The 22960-nt window shown below is 38.8% G+C and overlaps 1 protein-coding gene across 9 annotated transcripts in view; it reads left to right on the top strand.

Moving 5' to 3' along the window:
• Positions 1-22960, top strand: part of PSME3IP1 (proteasome activator subunit 3 interacting protein 1) — a 38198-nt gene that overhangs the window by 7881 nt on the left and 7357 nt on the right. For 5 of the 9 annotated variants that reach the window (XM_060397968.1, XM_060397967.1, XM_060397972.1 and 2 more), the window contains exons 2-6: positions 2760-2897; positions 3391-3489; positions 3894-4016; positions 8690-8819; positions 16400-16464. In XM_060397968.1, coding sequence (XP_060253951.1) covers positions 2771-2897; positions 3391-3489; positions 3894-4016; positions 8690-8819; positions 16400-16464 — 544 coding nt within the window. In that variant the 5' untranslated portion in view covers positions 2760-2770. Of the gene's footprint in view, positions 1-2337; positions 2458-2759; positions 2898-3390; positions 3490-3893; positions 4017-8689; positions 8820-16399; positions 16465-22960 lie in introns of all 9 variants that reach the window. The other 4 variants (XM_060397966.1, XM_060397969.1, XM_060397965.1 and 1 more) reach the window with 1 other exon arrangement.

Here is a 22960-nt window from a genome sequence, read left to right as displayed (position 1 = left end):
TTTTAAGCAGGTCCCAAACACTGTGCTAAGTACTTTCCATGAATTATCTAGTTTATCTCACAAAAGCTTTATGTTGTGCAGTACTCTCTTAATCTCCATTGATGAGTGCAATCTATGGATTAGGAAACTAAGCCTTAGATGAGTTAAATGACTTGCCCAAAATCATACAACTTACAAGTGGCAGAACCAAGGTCTCTTGATCTCAGAATCTATACTCATCATTACCTGTTTTCCCTCCTGTAAGGAGACTGCAACAAAAGGTATATGTTATATGTTGGTTGAATTAGATTAGGTTGTCATGAAAAGTGTCTGAAGTTAAGCTGGCTTCTTGGCAGTATTTATTAATAGGGAAGTTTTGAATATTTCTGGAGAAGAAATATTCTGAGTATATCTAGCATACTGAGGAGTATGACCACTTGTTCATAAACATTTTCTGTCCTTTGACCTCTCCTAATATAGAAAATTCATTAACCAGAGGGCCACTGGTGGCATTGCAGGCAAGAGGGGAATAGTAGTTGAAGTACCAGGGAATGAGGACCTATAGGAGATGTGCAAATTGAAAAAAGAGATGGATGAAGCAGTCTGTGTTTAGTGTTGGTCCTTTTAAATTCACAGAAATGTTTTATAATTAGGCATGGCCATCTAGCTTTATTTTGGGAATGAGGGAATGTCGGGTTAGGTTTAAAGAACAGATTTTTACAAGTGCTTTTAGTTTTGACAGTGTGACTTTTCTCAGGAAACCAACCCATTGAAAGAATTAGAATTTTTTTCTGTCAAATTATGAACCTATTGTCTTTAAATTTCCTTTTTAAACGTGCTTCTGCCTGATTTTCTTTTCCATTGACCGTCCGTGATTCTTGATTCAGTGCTACATGGGAAAGACGGGGAAATAGCACAGGCCAAACTCTTTGGGTGAAAGTTCAGTTCTAACACTTGAGAAAAAGATGAAAAGGAGAGTAAGAATGTCTTGGAATCCCATAAATTCATCTTTTTCCAAAAGTAATTGATAAATGTTGGGAAAATTCTTATTCTCTAAGAGTTTCTATTTCAAATTCAAACCTTTGTTTACATGTGTCTTAAAGGCTCTGACCCTTGAGTTTCAGGGATTTTTTTTAAAAGTCAAATGAATTATTTTTTAAAGTCAGATTCTTTTTTTTTTTTTTTTTTAAGTCAAATGAATTCTTCTTTATCCAAAAACTCAACAGGCTATGAAAATTAAATAAATGGCTTTACTTCCTTAGTTTTGCATTATAAGAATAAATCTTGAGTCTGAATTCTTACTTAGATGGAAGCATGTAAGATTCAAGATTTTTATTTTGAACTGTAAGAAGAGTTCTTTCAGTACTTATATATTTTTTATTTTTTCAAGTGTAACAAGAGTAAAGAGATGGATTCAATGGCATGCCAGTTGTATTACCATATCCTAAGATTGCTTTCCCAGGTTTAAATCATAACAGTTTAAGTTCACTGTTTTGAGACAGTTTTTTCATATTTTTATAAGATTAAAGGAACTAGGAATGCTTGACCTAGAAAAATGACAAATTAGGAGGAAAATGGGAGTTGTTTTCAAACAGCTGAAGCATTGTTGTGTTGAAAAAGGGATTTGGCTTCTTTTGTGTAGTCCCAGTGTATTTAACCTATCTGTGGAATTTATAGGAAGAGAGATTTCAGTTCAGTTTAAGGAATAGCTATCATGCTGGTCAGATCTGCCTAGAGAGAGAGTCAGCTGCCTGAAGGGAGCGCAGTTTTAAAGTATGGGTTGGATGAAAATCTCCTGGGTATGAATGGTGGGTTCTGTTGCCAGATGGAGAATTGTTTGAGGTGGGCTGTGAGGACCCATCACATTCTGAATTATTTCCCAGTAAATAAGGGTAAGAGGAGGAAACCAGACAGCCAGTATAGGATGAGAAAGGAGAGCTACAGCCGAGAAAGAGGACAATGAGGGTCTAAATTGTCTCTCCCATCCTTTAAAGTTCTATCTACATCTTTGATGTTTTCTCTGCCAGAAACATTTAAGAAAATGTTGGCCCTTGTTCATAAGAGGTCGTTCTGCAAAACTTGAGGAATTTTTGTCATGGTCACAGAGACAGAACAGTTCTCTCTGTGATAGGCTGGAGACATTGAGTAATGCTAAGTCAGAAATGTCCAGGGTTGTGGGCTTTAGGTAGGAGCAACAACAACTTGTGTCCATTGATTTGGTTTTCTTTCTAGTAAATTTAAAAATTTTCTGTGTTGTTACGATGTGCTAAACTTCAACAGTAGGTTTTAGGCAAAGACTGTTCTTTTCTTCTGCATGTTTGGATTTATTTCCTCCATTTCCATTTTCGTCTTCACTAGAGGAAGATGTTCCATGAACATTCTCAGCACTGGAATTTGATATAAGAAGAAAGCTGAAATTGACATGTCCTTCTTCTTAAGGAAGATCCCTGGTTTCTGGGGAGGGGTATGATTAAGTGGGTAAGAGTATGAATTTTTGCCCTCATCTGATTCTCAGCTCCACCATTCACCACCTTCCAGGCCCTCTTGCTGACTTTGTAGATAAACATAGATGTTGATAAAACTACATAATACATTAAGAAAATGTAATCCTGTGCTTTTGTCAGTGACTTATGAGTTAAACTACTTGAGGATTTCTTAGTTCAAGGCTGAAGGAAGTTTTGAGGTAGTCCGTTGCTTGGGGGAAACAGAGGTCAATCTCCTTGTTTCTCTTCAGAATTTTAATTACAGCTCTCACTTGAAATATTTCGTTTGTTTTTTAGACTGTTCCATTATGGATGGAGGGGATGACGGTAACCTTGTTATCAAAAAGAGGTTTGTATCTGAGGCAGAGCTAGATGAACGGCGCAAAAGGAGACAAGAAGAATGGGAAAAAGTTCGAAAACCTGAAGATCCTGAAGGTATAGAGGCTCACAGACCTTTAATCCTCACAACCCTGCAGGCTGTTAACATCACTTTAGAGTAGAAGAATTGAGGCTGAGGGGGTGAAGGGACCTATGTAAGGTCTCCATACCTGAGAGCAGACCAGGATCTGCGCCTCCATGCCCTTTCCACTCTACCACACTCTATTCCAGAAGATTCCACTGGTCTTCTAGCTATTCAGCTCCAGAATCTGAATAGCTGAGAGTGCTGCTACCATGCAGGGTTTGTTTTGGGTGGATCCCTCATCCAGTTAGCTGTCTCAGTCCATGGGCCCTGTTCACACTCATTGGCTTTGAGAACTGCTGGCTCCTGTCTGAGGTCTAGAGGGAAGCTGTGAACTTTGTACTATTTTTGTGTTCTTTGCCCTCAGATCATGCAGAGACTTGATTTTATCTTTAAATCCTTTGTGATTCCAAAATAATATGAACGGATTGTAAAGTATGTATTTTTTCCCCCTCCCTTTTCTTTCAGAATGCCCAGAGGAGGTTTATGACCCTCGGTCTCTGTATGAAAGGCTACAAGAACAGAAAGACAGGAAGCAGCAGGAGTATGAAGAACAGTTCAAATTCAGTAAGCTTCGGAAAAAACAGCATCTGAGGGACTCTGCGGGGCCTTTTTGGTGCACTTTTACCTTGTGCAACACTTTTTCTAACCAGCCATGAAATTGTCTTGATTATCTAGTCTCTAGGTGCTCATTTGGTGGAAAAGAGATAGCTTTCTACCATCTAGACCACATTGAAAATTTTTGCTTAGAACTCAGTATACCCGTTTTAATTTTATGCTAACATTTAGTAATGGGAGAGATGCTTTGATTTTATGCCATGTTATCTATCCAAAAGCTTTGGTGTTTACAAATTCTTTCTTCTAATCCCCTGAACAATCTGCTGTTTATTAAAAAATAGGACAAGGAAAAATCTTGACTATATTTTCCCTTTAGCCTGCTTTAAGTGTTCCTTGTTTAATTATTTCCTCAGAAAACATGGTAAGAGGCTTAGACGAAGATGAGACCAACTTCCTTGATGAGGTTTCTCGGCAGCAAGAACTAATAGAAAAACAGCGAAGAGAAGAAGAACTGAAAGAACTGAAGGAATACAGAATATCCTTTGTACTTTGCTAGGAATCTGTAAGGTGTCAGTTTCTCATCAGCATCTATGCATTTCAGTTTTTTCATTATAGAATGAGGGTCTTCTGCCTGGTCATCTTTAGTTCCCTTTCAACTGTGATGTTCCTGTGATGCTGAATAACTGTCAGCGATACGTAGAGTTATGTTGCGTGCAAGAGTCTGTTGGCAATCAAAAGTCCAGATCCTTCAGGATTAACTAAAGGCCTAAATCCTAATGGTCAGTACCACAGTATTCTTGCCTTGTGAGATTAGGCTCTGAAACAGATGGGCGATGCAATAAACCTCATCCAGGGGAGAAACTGGCTTCTAGGTTTTTTAAAGGAAATTTTTAGCAACCCTCCTGTGTCCTCAGACCTTCCCTACAGATACAGCCTGGTCTGTCTCCACAGAGAGGTAGGGAAAGCAGCCAAGAGGACTTTGCTTTGGCTCACTGTTATCTTTCTGGCATCCACGTGCATGTCTTAACTAGGCATCCCAAATGTAACTTGGCTCAATCAAAATTCTCAGTTCCACGCCTCACTACTCCTTCCTTCACTACATTACCTCCCTCCAAATCTCTTCTTTTTCTGGTATCTGCCAAACTACCTCCAAAATGTACTCCAAATCTTCCAGCTCTTGCTGTCTCTGTTGCCACTGCAGTCGTCCTAGACCTTCTCTGGACTACGTGACCATCTAATTGTCTCTGCTTCTGTTCTCCCTCCCAGTCCATTCTCTAGACGATAGTCTGGGGAACTTTTGAAAACATGTGGGATCATATAACTTTCCTGTTTCAAACACTAGTGGCTTCCTGTTGCATTTAGACTTAAAATCTGCATTCTTAATCAGGCCCTACAAGGGTCTGCATGATTTAGGCCAACTCACCTCCCTGTTGTATCTTGAACTACTCTTGTTCTTGTTTACCACACTCCAGCTTACTGCCCGTCTTTATGTTCTTCTCATACTGAGCTCTGTGATTCCATTTCAAGGCATTTGTATTTGCTATTTCCTCAGCCTGGAATGCTCTGCCCTCAGATTTTACAGGGCTTGCATTTCATGACACTTGGGTCTCAGCTCCCTTCCTCAGAGATCTTCCCTAAGCACTCCATCTAAAGTTGCAGCCACCCCCATCACTGACTATCATGTCATTTTTAAAAATAGTATGTCACTACCTGAAAATCTTAATTTATATACTTACAGGTTTGTTTGCCTCTTTAGTGCTGGAATATAAAGTAAGCACCATAAGAACAAAGACTTGATCACCACTGATTTCTCCAGTGCTTGGTATATAGTAGGTTCTTAGTATATGTGTGAAGAAATTAATGAATGACTCATAGAAGAGGTTAAAAAGGCCACCTTAGCGACTTCCTCCTGTGAGAAAGCTTATTTGAGTATTTCAAGCTTATATGTTGAATAACCTCACTAGTGTGGTAACAGCCTTTTTTACCTCTAAAATTGTTGCTATGACTGTGTATGCACTGCTGCTGCTGCTGCTAAGTCGCTTCAGTCGTGTCCGACTCTGTGCGACGCCGTAGATGGCAGCCCACCAGGCTCCCCCATCCCTAGGCAAGAACACCGGAGTGGATTGCCATTTCCTTCTCCAATGCATGAAAGTGAAAAGTGAAAGTGAAGTTGCTCAGTCGTATCTGACTCTTAGCGACCCCATGGACTGCAGCCTACCAGACAAGAGTACTGGAGTGGGGTGCCATTGCCTTCTCCAGTGTGTATGCACTAGTTGGTATTTTTTTTTTTGCAGTGTGTGTGCAGTGGGTCCCATTAAAGAGTTATGTAGGAGAAAATGTGAACAGATTGCCAGGAATTTGGTTAAAGACAAGGTGACTGACGGTGGTTGAGATAAGGTAGCAACATGCTGCCACAAAACGTGCTCTGAACAGGTAGTGAAAGACATGGCTTCCAGTCTCTGTTTTCCAAGTGGAATTCTGGTATAACACTAAGATAGAACTTGATAGAAAAATGTTATGATAGAAAAATCACACCTCCATCCCAACTGTAGAATTGAGGTTGATTCTTCTGAAGCTTCCCTCCCCAACTCTATTGTGTCATGACCCCAGGATGGTATTATGCATTGATGTTTGCAGAGATGGGCAGGTATATGTACTGCGTTGTTTCAGGCATCCAGCTTTTACCTCTAAGGAAAAAATACATTTTCACTTGAATTACATCTTGTTTTTGCTTAATTTGGCAGGCAAGCAAATAAGACAGTGTCTCCCAAGGCCACATGCTGGAGAGTATTGGTGGTGTGGTATGAGTATGAGAGGCCCTTGGGTTTTCAGTTCAAAGGGAAGGATGAACAGGGCAGCCGTGAGGCAAAAGAAACTTTTCTGTCCTGATAACATTGCAGTACAACACTGAGGAGGCTCCAGGGTAATTAGTGGCTTTTATTGGAGACTTGGAAAGTTCTGTCTAGAAAAACTGAAACAAAGCCTTCCAACCCACTGATGTATAATGTGCTAATCCCAAGCATGCATGTAGCCAGAGACATGTTGAGGTAGGAATTGAGGTTTAGACATCTGTTTATTAAAGCTCTAAATCAGGAGATGGTTCTTGGTTTTGCTTGGTTGGTATAAGATATATTTCATAATGTGATACTTGTGAATACAAGTAAGCTGCAGTTTGTGCCAGTATAAACAGAACTTTTGTTTTCTTTAGGTTAGAACAGTATTTATTAATATGTGTGTTCAAATACGATGTGACCTTTTAAAAACTGCTTCGTGTAGTCTATTCCTTGAGACTTTGAAATGTATTTGTATATTTAAAACATTTTAGGGGGAGAGGGTCTTAAGGGGGAAAAAGGACTTGGGCCTTGGATGTGGATCAAAAATATTAACACCTCCCTACCTGCCCACCAAAAAAGAGGTTGAGAGCTTTTCTTCACTTAAGAAGAATAAAAAGTTAAATGTTGGTTTTTGTCTTTGTCTTGGTATTATAAATGTGTGATTTTGTTAAATTTTTTCTGTTGTACTTGAAAGTTTCTATCCTTTATGGTGGAGTTGTAGGTAAAAATCACAGCATGCGCATGGATTTTGATATTCTGTACTAAAAAGATGAAATTTCTATTTCATTTTTATTCTTAAAAAAAAATGAACATTTAGTATTAACATATCAGTTTCCATGATTACCTTAAAAACATCAAATATAAATGAAACTCAGAATAATGCTGAGTATAAAGTATAATCCCTATTGAATATTACAAATGTTTAAGATAACTGGTTCCCACAAGAATTGAGCCCCTGAAAATTAGACACTAGAATTAGAAATTAAAATTTCCTAATTTCTGGTACCCAGTTTTTCCATTGTTCAAACATACAGGAATAGCTTAGACCGTGTAGTCCCACCTCCACTCCTCTGGGCTGATAATACATACGTCTTGGATATCTTGAGCACTAGATGTCGCTGTTGTTCCAGCAAGGCACCACCTCATCTCAAGTAAGGAATTGCACCATGTTCCAGTACTTATTTATTGACTAATACGTTGTGAGAGAGCATGAAAGGGAAGGAGAGGAGGCAGTTGGTGAAGAGAACAAAAGAAATCGACAAACCTTGGGAGCCATAGATTGACATCAAACTTGAAAACAGTATGTAACAAATGAACTGGTGGTTTTATGCTTTTAAACAGCTTTTCAGTCCTTGTGTTGTATTGTCTATGCACAGGGGTTTCTCATTAAAATCACCCTCAGAGTGTTTAATACAGGTTCCTGGGCCTTTGGAAGTCCTCATTCAGTAAGTAGGTTTGGGACAGGGGAGGGACCCTGTTTTTTAAATGAGCCTTAAGATGATTCTGATGTCTTACATCCACAGAATAGGAGTTAGTCTTCATAATATCTAAAGCTGAATGCTACTAATAGTCATAGGACACTCTGCAAAATTTTATTTTATCCTTAGAGGGAAATCAAATAATTTTTCTGCATTCAGGGGAGCTACACTTTTTTCTGTTGGATTCTTCAGGATCTTCGTTTTCCCCAACAAGTATGATATTGGCCATGTTTTTGGTAATAGCACGTGTTCTGGTCATCCTCAGGATTTTCTTTGGGAATCAAAGGGAGAAACATTGCTTCTCTGTATTATTTTGGGCTTGCTTTGCCATCTTCCTCCTCAGTTCAGTTCAGTCGCTCAGTCGTGTCCGACTCTTTGCGACCCCATGAATCGCAGCACACCAGGCCTCCCTGTCCATTACCATCTCCTGGAGTTCACTCAGACTCATGTCCATCGAGTCCGTGATGCCATCCAGCCATCTCATCCTCTGTCGTCCCCTTCTCCTCCTGCCCCCAATCTCTCCCAGCATCAGAGTCTTTTCCAGTGAGTCAACTCTTTGCATGAGGTGTCCAAAGATCTTCCTCCTAGTCATCTTCATTTCTCTTTAAATCAGCTGGATTTGACTGGCAGAATAAAGGTGGGGGGCTTTTTTTTTTTCCTTTGGCAGTGCTTCTTGGCATGTGGAATCTTAGTTCCCCAACCAGGGATTGAATCTATCCCCCTGCAGTGGAAACATGGAGTCCTAAACACTGGACTGAAAGAAAAGTCTGGGGAGGGCATTTTTTAAATAAGTAGGCCAAACATTCCATGGCAGAGCTGAAGTGCTCGTCTTGATTTATCACTGTCTTGCTATAGCTCTTCTTTTTACTTAGTTTGATCCTTAACCTGTAACTCACAGTAATCTCAACAAGGTTGGAATTTCTTCAGAAAACAAGAAGGAAGTGGAGAAGAAAGCTGTGAAACCCATAGAAACCAAGAACAAGTTCTCCCAGGCAAAGCTGTTGGCAGGAGCTGTGAAGCATAAGAGGTCAGCCTGCATTCACACGACTTTAATCTCCCTCTGACTGTGTGCCCCAAGATGCCAGAGTAATGGTAGTCAGAACAGAGTTACCTAAGCACAGGGCTTGGTGAAGTTCCTTGTGGCCCTCCCTTGCTCCCCTGTCAGATTTGGTGTTTTCTGACACCTTTGACCTTGGTGTCTCTGTTCATTCAACATAATAACCACTCTTCATTAGACACTTAAGTACTTTCGGTGCTGGTGATATTTTATTCCTCTATGAAGTACAGAGACTGAGAATCTCAGAGGTTGAGAACCTTTGTCCAAAGTCAAAAAGTAACAGGAGAGGTGGAATTCAACATTTGAGCATCTGTGTTTCTAGGCAAACAAGGTAGCAAGTTCTGTGGAAGGATTTATGTAGGGTGTAATGAGAGCAGGGAGGATAGCATATTAAAAAGCAGAGACATTACTTTGCCAACAAAGGTCCATCTAGTCAAGACTGGTTTTTCCAGTGGTCATGTATGGATGTGAGAGTTGGACTGTGAAGAAAACTGAGCACCAAAGAATTGATGCTTTTGAATTTGGTGTTGGAGAAGACTCTTGAGAGTCCCTTGGACTGCAAGGAGGTCCAACCAGTCCATCCTAAAGGAGATCAGTCCTGGGTGTTCATTGGAAGGACTGATGCTAAAGCTGAAACTCCAATACTTTGGCCACCTCATGCGAACACTTGACTCATTGGAAAAGACTCTGATGCTGGGAGGGATTGGGGGCAGAAAGAGAAGGGGACGACAGAGGATGGGATGGCTGGATGGCATCACCAACTCGATGGACCTGAATTTGAGTGAACTCTGGGAGTTGGTGATGGACAGGGAGGAGGCCTGGCATGCTGCGATTCACGGGGTCGCAGAGTCGGACATGACTGAGCGACTGAAATGAACTGAATGAGAGCAGGGAGGAGAAATAACTGCCTGGAGTGGGTATATGTGACTTGTGTTGGGGAAGTTAAGGAAGGCATTAGAAAGGCAACTGATTATAGGACTGTGAGGGCTTTAATAGGCAGACAAGGAGAGCGGAACATCCCAGGCTGGGAGAAGAGCTGGGTCAAAGGCCCTGAGGTCCGTAAGAAGGTGGCAGCTGGGACAGGGTTACACACCTGGCTGGAACTCTGCTTGTTTGATGTGGGGTGGCAGCACTTCCTAGAGGTTTTGGTAAGTTCTCTGTTGTTTGTTCCCTTTCAAACCCTGAAATGACACCAAAGTGATTAAATTTGGTCATTTCAATTTGACCAACTCTACTAAAAGCAAAATGATACTAAGCTGAAGTGTAGTCTGTTAGGAAAATCAATATGGTATTTTGGCAGCCAGCCACATGTTTTGAAGAAAGTGCTTTGATGGAGTTTTGTGGTTTGTAAAACACTGAATGCTGGAACAATTTCCTGGAAATATTGCTCGCAACATTTTTTACATGTAAAAATGTCATCATGGCATAGCAGCAAAGGGGAGGCCTATCAGAGGCCTGAAAAGGGCCAGTTACCCAAGCCATGGATTTTTTTCCTTTCAACTTTTCATATAAAGTTGCTTGCCGGGTCCAGTATCCTTGGGGATTCGGACTTGGGTGGGTTGTATTGGGCTGCACCAAGAGGGGGGTCTCTAGGTAGTCCATCAGTGTCTCTAGTTCCTTGCTTCTAGCAGAATGGGTGTTGTAAGTATCTCTCCTAGTCCTTGTGCTGTGCTGTGCTTATTCGCTCAGCTGTGTCGGGCTCTTTGCGACCCCATAGGCTGTACCCGCCAGACTCCTCTGTCCATGGGGATTTTCCAGGCAAGAATACTGACATGGGTTTCCATACCTTCCTCCAGGGGATCTTCCCAACCTAGGATCAAACCCAGGTCTTTACTATCTGAGCCACCAGGGAAGCCCCTCCTAGTCCTTATATACCACCTTTTATTAGATATCCTTCATTGTTGTTTTGTGCAGCAAGGTAGTAAATGATTCTCCTGGGGCAGGTGTTCCTAATCTACCCAGCTTTGGGTTTATTAGAGTCACCTGGGAGTTTGTTAATCCTGTGAATTGCCTCTCACTGATGCCGCTCAGTATGGAGTGAGGTCTGGGAGTCTAAGTTCGTGGATGACTGTAATGCTCAGTGAAAGTCTGATGCCTGATGTGTGTATGAAGAGAGAGAGAAGTCGCTCAGTCGTGTCTGACTCTTTGCGACCCCATGGACTGTAGCCTACCAGGCTCCTCCATGCATGTGATTGTCCAGGCAAGAGTACTGGAGTGGGTTGCCATTTCCTTCTCCAGAGGATCTTCCCGACCCAGGGATCAAACCCAGGTCTCCTGCATCGCAGGCAGACACTTTACCAACTGAACCACCAGGGAAGCAAGCATAGTAATAAAACAAGAGCCTTTGAACCCCTCACTCATCTTAAGACCTAGAGCATTAGTGATACCGAGTCTGCCTCTGTGCTCTTCCCCATTCTGTCTCCCTGCCTTGTCACCTCACACCACTTTCCTAAGTCTAGTTCAGCATTCTTTAGTCTTTCTTTACTTAGTAGGGTTCTTTTTTTGCTTCCTATATAGGTATCCATGAACCATGTAATAACTTGCTTATTTTTGAACTTTATTAAAAATATTTCATGGTCAGTGCACCATCTTCTGTGAATTTGGCTTTTCGCTCAGATTGTTTCTGTGACTAAGACAGTTTTGTGTATGTGCAGCTGTAATTCATTTACTTTCACTGCTGTATAATAGTGCATTATTTGAGATATCAAACTTTGTTCATTTTCCTGTGACTGAATGTTTGAATTATGACACATGGTGCTGATGGACAAACTTTGTACATGTGTGCATGTTTCTCTAGAATTATGTGTCCAGTATGATAGCCCCTGACTACCTGTGGCTGTGTAAAGTTAAATTAATTAAAATTAAATTTAAAATGCAGTCCCCTAGCCATAGTAGTCACATTTTAAGTGTTAAATGACTCCATATGGCTTGTTGCTACCCTAGGCGATAGCACAGATACAGCAATAAAGTGATTTATAAAATAGTATCTCCTTATGGTCTTAATTTGCATTCCCCTGTTAACAAATGTAGTTGACATTTTATATGTTGGTTTGCCATTCATGTGTCCCATTGTCCTAAAAGATCTATTCATTTATATTGCCATTTTTTTTTTACTGTGTTATTTGTAATTTTCTTACTGATTCACACGCTTTTTTTTTTTTAACATTTTTTTCTACAGTTTAAGCTAACCTTTTTAATTTTAAAATGGTCAAATATATTTAATTTTAAGATGGTCAGTTTTAAAAAACTGGTATGTAATGATGTATAGCAGTTTCAAATATGCAACATAATGATTTGATTTCATATATATATATATAGTGAAATGATGGCCACGATAAGTCTAGTTGACATAGTTACACAACCATACATAGTTACACACTTTTCCCTTGTGATGAGAACTTCTAAGATCTACTCTTAGCAGCTTTCAAATATACAATAGTATATCATTAACTATATTCATTATAATGTACATTATATTCTCAGAACTTATCTTTTTGATAGAGGGTACATTCTTCTCAGGGATGTCGTGTCTATTTTTGGCCACTTCATTCTTCTATATAAATTTTATATGTAGTTTTAAGTTCTTTAACAGTCCCTATTGGGATTTTTATTGGAATGGTATTAAATTGCTTGATAAATTTATGGAGAAATCAGATCTTTATGGTTTTGAGCCTTTATTCATGGTTTATATCTACATTTGTTTGTTTCCTTTAGTTAAAGTCATTCAGTAAAGTCTTAAGAGTTGTTTTTTTCAAAGATGGTGTACATGTCTTTGATTAGATTTATTCCTAGGTATTTTATATTTTTTTGTTGCTGGTAAATAACAACGCATTTTAGTATATTTGTATCCAGCCACCCAACTTTTATTAACTTTACTGATAATTCTTATCAACTATAATAATTTATTGGTGGAGTCTCTGAAATTTCTATGTAGAAAGTCACTAAATGATGAGTTTTTTCCTTATACCTTTTAATTCCTTTTTCTTATTGAGCTGGTTGGGACCACCAGCAAAATACTAGAACAATTCCTGTGCACATCCTTGTTTTATTTCTAATTTTAAACTGAATGCTTATAACTTTTCACTGCTAAGGATGGTATTTATAGTTCTGTTCCTAGTTTAAGAGGGTTTTTTTTTTTAATGTAGCCATGAATTATTAAATCCTGTCAGTTTTTTCCTGCTTTTGAATTGATAAAATAAATATTTCTTTTTTACTGTTACAGTGAAAAAATAGATTTTTCTGATGTTGCATTCCTGGTGATAACCCAACTTGCAGTGATATATTTTCTTCTCTTTTTTTAAACTTTGCTGGATTTTGTTTGCTAATGTTTTGTATAGGTTGTTGCATTTTTGATCATGATTGAGACTGGCCTGTACTTTTTTCCCCCACTTTATCTGATTTTGATGTGAAAATTAAATCTAACTTCACAAAATGATTTAGGGAGTGTTCTTTCTTTTTCTGTTTTCTAGAACAGTTTGTATAAGATAGTGTTCTTTTGTGAAGGTTTTGTAGAACTCGGTAAAATCACTTTGGGCCCTCTTTTTATTTTGTAACTATAGGATTATCTACCTTTCTCCAGATCTTGTTGAGTCAGTTTTTTTAGCTGTATTTTCTGGGAATTTGTTCATTTTGTCTTTTTTCAAATGCATTAGCTAAGTTGTCAGTATTCTTTTTTTTTCTAATTGCTCTTGTCCCCTTTTCACCCCAAATATTGATGAGTTGTACTTCTATTCTTATTTTGACTATTTTCTTGAGAAGGTAGTCTCTGTTTTATTAGGCTTTTCAAAGGCCTTTTGGATTTAGTTCTTATTATTTTGCTCTTTAATATCTTCTACATTCTTTCTTTGAAATATTCTTTACTTTCTCAAGCTTATACTTTTATTATTTCTGTTACAAACAACTGTCAGATACGAAACTTAATTAATTTTCAGCTCCTTTTCAGTTATAGGCATCTAAAGCTATAGTTTTTCCTCACCTTTCATTGTGTACAATTTTGTTTCCAAGTAAGTATTTTTAAATATCCATTTTGATTTCTTTCTTGACTCATGACTTAAAGACATTTTAAAAAATTTCCAAACATGCTGAGGTAGTTCACTTCAGTTCAGGAAGTAGCTCAGTTGTGTCCGACTCTTTGCGACCCCATGAACCACAGCACGCCAGGCTTCCCTGTCCATCACTACTGGGATACACTGAGATATACCAAGATACTGAGGTAACTTAACCGTATTTCATTGATTCTAAGATGAACCTTCTTCCCCCCACATTTTAATACCTTGTAATCAGTGATGGCCTGGAGTCTCTGAAATATAATCTTTCGTTATCAATTTCTGCCTTAATTGCATTGTGGTTTCACTTCAGTCACTCAGTTGTGTCTGACTCTTTACGACCCCATGAATCGCAGCACGCCAAGACTCCCTGTCTATCACCAACTCCCAGAATCCACCCAAACCCATGTCCATCAAGTCGATGATGCCATCCAACCATCTCATCCTCTGTTGTCCCCTTCTCCTCCTGCCCTCAATCTTCCCTGGCATCAGGGTCTTTTCCAATGAGTCTTTCAGTTCAGTTCAGTCGCTCAGTCGTGTCCGTTTGCGACTCCATGAATTGCAGCACACCAGGCCTCCCTGTCCACCACCAACTCCTGGAGTTTACCGAAACTCTTGTCCATCGAGTCAGTAATGGCATCCAGCCAATTTCTGCCTTAATTGCATTGTGGTTTATATGTACTAATTCTTTTGAAACTACTTAGATTTGCTTTGTGACCTTTTCCCGAGATTAATTTTTGTGTATGTTCTAAGTTAAGGAGAATTTGTGTTATGTGATTGTTCTGGGTCGTATGTAGGTACAACAAAACAAACTTGTGGATTGTATTGTCAAATCTTTTGTGTCTTTAGTATTTGTCTGCTTGTTTTATTAGTACTTGAGGGGAGTATTTTGAAATCTCCCATTATTGTAATGATTTGATTTTTCTTCAGATTCTATTGAATATATTTTTAAGCTCTTTAATTAGAAGCATAGATGTTTGGGATTGTTATTTCTTTGTAGTGATTTAAACTTTGTTTCATTATAAACTAACCTTCTTATCCCTTATAATACTTTTGGTTTTAAAGTCTGTTTTCTTAATATAGAAGGCTCCAGCCTTCTTTGGGTTAGTATTAGCTATGCTGACTCTTTTTCCATTCCTTTACTGTAAATCTTTCTAGGTCATAAGTTGTTTGTTTTGCTTCTGTTAAGTTTTTAGTTAATCATAAATAGCTGACTTGAAATCATCTGTTAAACTCTCTTTAAAGGTAGGCTTGGACTTACTAGGATTTTTTTGTATAGTTTCTGCTATCTTTTCTAAAATTAATTTTTTGGTCATCCCACGTGACTTGCAGGATCTCAGTTCCCAGACCAGGGATTAAATGTGGACCATGGCAGTGAAAGCCTGGAATCCTAGCCACTAGACCACCAAGGAACTCTGCAGTTTCTACTATCTAATGTTATTTGTCTTTTTACTTGAAAACTCTTTTCCTTATATTCTTTTATTAAAATTTTTGATTATAATTGTAAAATTTTTAATTCTTTTTTTCTATTAGTTTGGATTTATGTATTCTGTTTCTGTTCTTTTGTGCCTTAAGTTGGCAATTTACCAGGAATACTTAGCAAAACCATAGAGTAAATAGCTGTCTTACTTGCCCACAGAAGTATCCATAGATCCTAGAACTTTTAGCCACAATAACCTCCTTGCTTCCTTACACGCTGTCCAGGACTTTAGTATGGTCATGTTTAATGCCACAAATTAGATGTTTTTTATATAGACATCTAAATATAAATGTTTATTTAGATTTGTATTGGCCAGTGTCTTTGTTCACCATCTCTTCCTTTTGGGATTAAGGCCTTCCTTCTAGGACCGTTTTCTTCATCTTTGAATTGCATTCTTTTTTTTTTTTCTCACTGTCCAAAATTGTTTAATAGGTACAAATTTACAAACGTTACATATATTAGTAGTAATGGTGAACCTGGAGAACATTGTGCATTTTCTGAGCCGCATGGTGAGAGAAGTACATTCTTTAGATAATCTTTTAGTGAAGGTATTTTGGGTGACGTTCAGACTCTCTAGCATGTCACTAAAGATACTTCCTTCAGTCTTTAATAACTACATTTTTGTCATTTATAAACATGTCCAGATATTCTTGAAATCGATCTGTGGTTCTAACCAAGATGAATGATGACAATAAAGAATCTGACTTTTAAGTGATACTTGAGGATGTAATACTTCACCCCTTGAATTGGTCAGAGGTTTAAATTCTTTATAACAATAATTTAATTGTTCTCTAAAGCAATTGTCCTTGAATTAAAAAATAAATTTAAAAAATATAATTGGAAAAAAATTATATAATTGGAAGGAGGTTAAGAAGCTGACATGAAGACTTTTCAGATCATCTCAGCCCCTTGAGGCTACCTAAAACCCATATAAAATGGTTTTTGGAGCTCCTGATTCCCAAAGCTTTGATCCCTAAGATTTGACCTAGCTCAAATCACGTATTTTTTTTGTTTGTTTGTTACAGTTCAGAGAGTGGAAACAGTGTGAAAAGACTGAAATCGGACCCTGACCCAGATGACAAGAATCAAGGTGGGTGGCAGCTTTCCTATCATTCTTTACCCATCATACACACGAACCATGGTAAAAGGCTGGAATGCATTGTATCTGCGGAGGAACGCGTGTATCCCCGAGCAAAGCTACCTAAACTTACCAAGCCATTTTAAACCATGTGGGATTTAAACCTAGGATTATATCAGCTGCCCAACAAAGTAATATGTGAAACCGTGGAACTGATAAATGACAGTTGTGTTCTCTCAGGAGTGCTAACAAAACCAAAGCCCTGGTGATATGAACCTCTATTCACAAAGGGTTTTTCTCTTTCTCCCTTAAATGTCAAGTTTCTTCTTTTTACCTGGCTGGCTACCAGTGAGAAGTAGAATACCTGGCTCCTTCTGTTGGTTGGATTGGGTTGGACCAAGAGGCTAAAATAGTTTCTAAAGAGTATACTTTCTTTGGTGGTTTCTTTCATGTGATCAAATCTGGTACTGTATTAAGTGGCACCAAGTTATAAGTGAGAGTGAGTGTTACTCAGGACTGAATCAGGGATAAGAAATTCAAGAGTGTTTTCAGTTCTTCTGACTTCCTGTGGAATTGAGGCTCTGAACTGAACTCAAAGGGTCGTCATTGAAACAGGGCTTACATTTATTTCTCTTGTATTTTTTATTTTTTTACAATACTGTATTGGTTTTGCCATACATTGACATGAATCCACCACAGGTGTACATGAGTTCCCAACCCTGAACCCCCCTCCCATCACCCTCCCCATTTCATCTCTCTGGGTCATCCCAGTGCACCAGCCCCAAGCATCTTGTATCCTATATCGAACCTAGACTAGCGATTTGTTTCTTACATGATAGTATACATGTTTCATTGCTACTCTCCCAAATCATCCCACCCTCTCCCTCTCCTACAGAGTCCAAAAGTCTGTTCTTTACATCTGTGTCTCTCTTGCTGTCTCGCATATAGGGTTATCATTACCATCTTTCTAAATTCCATGTTTATATGTTAGTATACTGTATTGGTGTTTTTCTTTCTGGCTTACTTCACTCTGTATGATATTTTAAAATATATTTTTTCTTTCAAAAATTAATGGATATTTTAAAATACATATATACTGAAGTCCAGTAATAGTGGGCTGTTGCTGATACCTTTTTGTTCTAGAATTTACTTGTGAAAAGAATCTTCAGTGAAGAACTTTCCTTCTCCCTATATGTCCTCTTCCATCCAATTCTCCTTCCCAGAGGGAAATACATTTTTTGCATGTATATCTGGATATATGTGTATAGCCAGATTATCCTATGTGTGTGTCAGTTCAGTCACTCAGTCTTGTCCGACTCTTTGCGACCCCATAAATTGCAGCACGCCAGGCCTCCCTGTCCATCGCCAACTCCCGGAGTTCACTCAAACTCACGTCCATCGAGTCAGTGATGCCATCCAGCCATCTCATCCTCTGTCGTCCCCTTCTCTTCCTGCCCCCAATCCCTCCAAGCATCAGAGTCTTTTCCAATGAGTCAATTCTTCGCATGAGGTGGCCAAAGTATTGGAGTTTCAGCTTTGGCATCAGTCCTTCAAAGAACACCTAGGACTGATCTCCTTTGAAATGGACTGGTTGGATCTCCTTGCAGTCCAAGGGACTCTCAAGAGTCTTCTCCAACACCACAGTTCAAAAACATCAATTCTTTGGCACTCAGCTTTCTTCATAGTCCAACTTTCACGTATAGGCAATTACAAATATGCTCTTTTTTAAAAAAGTGTTATTATAGCTAACTTAAAACGTATTTAGATATTGAGATAATAGTATGATGAACCCCATCATGTACTTTCAATTTTCAACATGCCAATTTTCTTTTTTTTTAAAGAAAGTTTTATTTTCTTATTCTTTATTTTGGCTATGCCACATGACTTGTGGGATCTTAGTTTCCCATTTGCTGTGGCTAAGACTTTCAATACTGTGTTGAAGAGAAGTGGTGAGAGTGGGTATCCTTGTCTTGTTCCAGATTTTTAGCAGAAAGGTTTTCAGCTTTTACCATTGAATATTATATTGGTTGTGGTTTTGTCATAAAAGCATTTTATTATGTTGCGATATGTTCTTTCTATACTCACTTTTGCAAGGGTTTTCATCATGAATGGATGTTGATTTTTATCAAATACTTTGTCTGCATCTGTTGAGATGATCATGTTGGTTTTGTCCTTTCTTTTGTTGGTGTGGTGTATCACGTTGATTTCAATACACTGAACCATTGTCATGACCCTGGAATGAATTCAACTTGAGTCGTGGTGTATGACCTTTTTTATGTGTTTTTGGATTCTGTTGGCTAGTTTGAGAATTTTTGTGTCTATATTCATCAAAGTTACTGGCCTATAACTTCCGTTCTTGGTAGTGTCTTTGGTTTTGGTATCAGGATGATGGCTTCACAGATGTCTTTGGTAGTGTTCCTTCCTCCTCAGTCTTTTGGAAGAGTTTGAGAAGGATAGGTATAAGTTTTTCTTTGTATGTTTGTAGAATTCCCCAGTGAAGTCATATGGTTCTGGACTTTTGTTTGTAGGGAGTTTTTTTTATTACAGATTCGGTTTCTAGTGATTGGTCTGTTCAAGTTATCTGTTTCTTCTTGGTTCAGTTTTGGTGGACTGTATGTTTCTAGAAAGTAGTCCATTTCTTTGAGGTTGTCAAATTTGTTGGCATATAATTGTTCATAGTATTCTCTTATGGTTTTTTGTATTTTTGTGGTATCTGTTGTGATTTCTCCTCTTTTATTTCATATTTATTTGAGTCTTCTCTCTTTTCATCTTATTGAGCCTGCCCAGAGGTTTGTCAATTTTGTTTACCCTTTCAAAGAACCAGCTCTTGGTTTTATTGATTTTTTTCCTATTTTTAAATCCCTTTTATTTATTCCCTCTCTGATCTTTGTTCTCTTCTTCCTTCTGCTGACTTAAGTTTTGTTTGTTCTCTCTCACATTCTTTTAGGTGGTGGGTTAGGCTGTTTGGTTTATCTTGTCTTGAAGGCCTGTATTGCTATGAACTTTCTAAGAGCTGCTTTTTCTGCATCCCATGGATTTTGTGTGGTTGTGTTTTCATTCTCATTTGCCTCAAGATATTTCTTTAATTTCTTCCTAGATTTCTTTGCTGATCCATTGGTTTTTTAGTCATGGTATTTAGCCTTCCTGTAATTTTTTTTTCTTGTTTCTTTTTCTGTGGTTGGTTTTTAGTTTTATATACCCTTGTGGTCAGAAAAGATGCTTGAAGTAATTTCTATACTCTTAAATTTGTTTAAGCTTTTTTGTGTTTAATCCTAGAGAATGTTCTATGTGGACTTGAAAAGAATGTGTATTCTGCTTTGGGGGGATATAATGTTCTGAAGATATCAATTAAGTCTAAATGTTCTGTTGTATCATTTAGGATCTCTGTTGCCTTTTCTGTCTCAAAGATGTGTCCATTGATGTTGAGTGGGGTGTTAAAAGTCTCCTACTATTACTGTATTCCTATCATTTTCTCCCTTTTTATGTTATTTATGTATTTGGGTGCTCCTGTATTGGGTGCATACATGTTGACAAGTGTAATATCCTCTCCTTATATTGATCTGTTTACCATTATATAGTGTCCTTCTTTATCTTTGTTTATAGCCTTTGTTTTAAAATCTATTTTGTCTGATATAAGTATTGCTACCCTTGCTTTCTTGTAGTTCCCATTTGCATGAAATAACTTTTTCCGTTTCTTCACTTTTAATCTGTGGGTGTCCTTTGTCCTAAGGTGGGTCTCTTGTAGGCAGCATGTTGTAGGCTTTTGTTTTTTTTTAATCCAGTCTGCCACTCTGTGTCTTTTGATAGAGCATTTATTCATTGACATTTAATTATTGATAGATATGTATTCATTGCCATTTTAAACTTTGTTTTCCTGTTGATTTTATTTCTCTTCCTCTTTTTTGTTTTTCCTTTTGTCCATTATGCTTATGTTCTCTTCTTTTTGGATTTGGTGAATCTGTTGTAGGTTTTTGATTTGTGGTTGCCCTGTTTTTCAAGTATGTTAACCCCTTCTTTATCTGCTTGCTTCAGACTGGTGGCCATGTAGACTCAAACACATTATATATATTTTTAAAAATCCATGTTTTCTTACTTTGCTCTCCCACATTTTATGATTTTGATGTCCTCGTTTGCATCTTCATGGTCATCCTTTTGCTGTTTATTGTGGTTATCATGGCAGAGAAAGTTTTAAATATTTTAAAATCTGTGTAATGTCTTACTTAAGTGATTTATTTCCCATTGTGATTTTCTCCTCCCTATAGATTCTTAGTACTTTTCTATTTAGAGCTGACCTTTCAATATTTCTTTTTTTAAGACAGGTTTAGTATTGCTGTATTCTTTTACTTTTTGCTTATCTGAGAAATTCTTCCTCTCTCCCTCTGTTCTGAATGATAATCTTGCTGGGTTGAATATCCTAGGTTGCAGATATTTCCTTTTCTGGAGTTCAAATATATCTTGCCATTCCCTTCTGGCCTGCATTGTTTCTGTAGAGAAATTAGCTGATAGCCTTGTAGGTGTTCCCTTGTAATTAATTTTATTTTTCTTTTGCTCCCTTTAGAATCCTCTTTTTATCTTCAGCTTATGCTATTTTTATTATAATACATTTTGATGTAGGTCTGTTAGGGTTTATCTTGTTTGGGACCTTCTGTGTTTCCTGTATCTGGATGTCTTTTTTTTTTTTCTTTCGGTTTGAGAAGTTTTCAGCCATAATTTCTTCAAGTACATTTTCAATCTCCCTTTCTTTTTCTTCTCCTTATGGGATCCCTATTATGCTTTATATTATCCCACAGGTCTCTTAAATTGCTTCCTTTTTTTTTTAATTTGCAGTTCTAATTGAGTGATTTCCATTATTTTTTCTTCTAGATAACATTCATTTTTCTGCATTATTCATTCTGCTTTTCTTAGCCTTTAGTTCAGCTTTTATCTCGTCAAATGAATTCTCTAATTTTTCTTGGCTCCTCCTTGTCATTTCTAATTCCTTTTTGTAGTAATCTATATTTCTGTTGATATTCTTAATTCCTTCACTATTTTCATTATCTCCTTTTTGAACTTGGTGTCTGTCAGACTGAAGAGGTCTGTTTCATTGTTTGCTCTTTTAAGGGGAATTCTCTTGATCTTTAATTGGGAGTGATTCCTCTGCTTCCTTATTTTACTTACATTTCTCTTGCTCTATGAGTTAAGGAGAAGCAATTATCTACTGTAGTCTTGGAGGCCTATTTTTATGTGGGAACGACCCTTTGTAGCCTGTGTGGGTTTAATTTTTTTTGATGTGAGGGCTGTTTTTAGTATTGGATGCCTGCCACCTTTTTCCTTAGTGTATGCTGGCATTGTCCCCTTGAGAGGAGGTGTGATTGATATTGTGGTGACTGGAGCTGGCACTGGATATTGAGTGTGGCCTCCCTTTTGCTCTCTGGTGGTCACTGCCCTGTCTGGGGCAGGATCTGCTCCCTAGTTGTTGGGGTAGAAGCCCCCAGCTCTATTTCTGAGCTGCATTTCTTTTTAAAAATGTATTTATCTTCTTTTTGGCTATGTTGGGTCTTTGTTGCTGTGAATGGGCTTTCTCTAGTTGTGGTGAGATGGGGCTACTCTCTAGTTGTGATACACGAGCTGCTCATTGCAGTGGCTTCTCTTGTTGTGGAGCACCAGCTCTAAGATGCATGAGCATCAGTTGTTGCAGCTCGCTGGCTCAGTAAATATGGCACAGGGGCTTAGTTGCCCTGTGATATGTGGGATCTTCCCAAACCAGAGATCGAACCCCTGTCCTTGGTATTGCAAGGCAGATCAGGGAAAGCCCCCTGAGCTGCACTTCTGATCTGTGGTGTGAGGTAAGTGGGATTAGAGTGTTCCCACTGGGAGAGGAGTCACTGAGTATTTTCTGTTAGAGCTGATCACCTGTGTGTGCTCTGCTGTGTCACTCTTCACCTGTTGTGGGCTCACAAAGTGTACTGTCGTTGGCACCACCTTCTGCCCCACCTCAACTGTGAGTATCCTGGCAGTCGGCCCTGGTGCCTCTCAGGCTTTGTTTTCACAAAGCTTCCAATGCAGATCCACTGAAGTCAGGTCCCAGGACTTCAGTAGTTGCACATCTGGACCCTCTGTGGGAGCTGTGCAGGCAGCTCAGACCCTAGCCCTTCCTGGTCTCAGGAGCAGCAGTTGTCCATTCAGATGTTCCACAGACACTGAATTCACAAAGCCAGCCATCGAGGTGTAAATCTGTGGTTTGTGCAGTTGTGGGGAAAGATTTCAGCTCTGCTTTCTAAGTCCCATGATCCCTGGGGGCTCAGCTGTGATTTCAGCCACACCTCTGTTGGGCACCCCACTAGCATCTACTCCTAGGACTGCTGAGGCAGTGGCCAGCTCGCTGGAGCCTACCTGGGTGGGCCCTCTCCTGGAGGAGAGGAAGCAGGAGCTGGCAAGTGAGGAAAGAGGCTGCAGTGGCAACCCCACCCCTCTCTTTCACATGCTGATTAACAATGGTGCTTAGCTTCTCTGGTGGCCTAGGATTCTT

The sequence above is a fragment of the Ovis aries genome, chromosome 14 (genome assembly GCF_016772045.2).
Source record: "Ovis aries strain OAR_USU_Benz2616 breed Rambouillet chromosome 14, ARS-UI_Ramb_v3.0, whole genome shotgun sequence".
Lineage (NCBI taxonomy): Eukaryota > Metazoa > Chordata > Mammalia > Artiodactyla > Bovidae > Ovis > Ovis aries.
The sequence above is the reverse complement of the archived record's forward strand: the minus strand, read 5'-3'. Positions and strand labels throughout refer to the sequence as shown.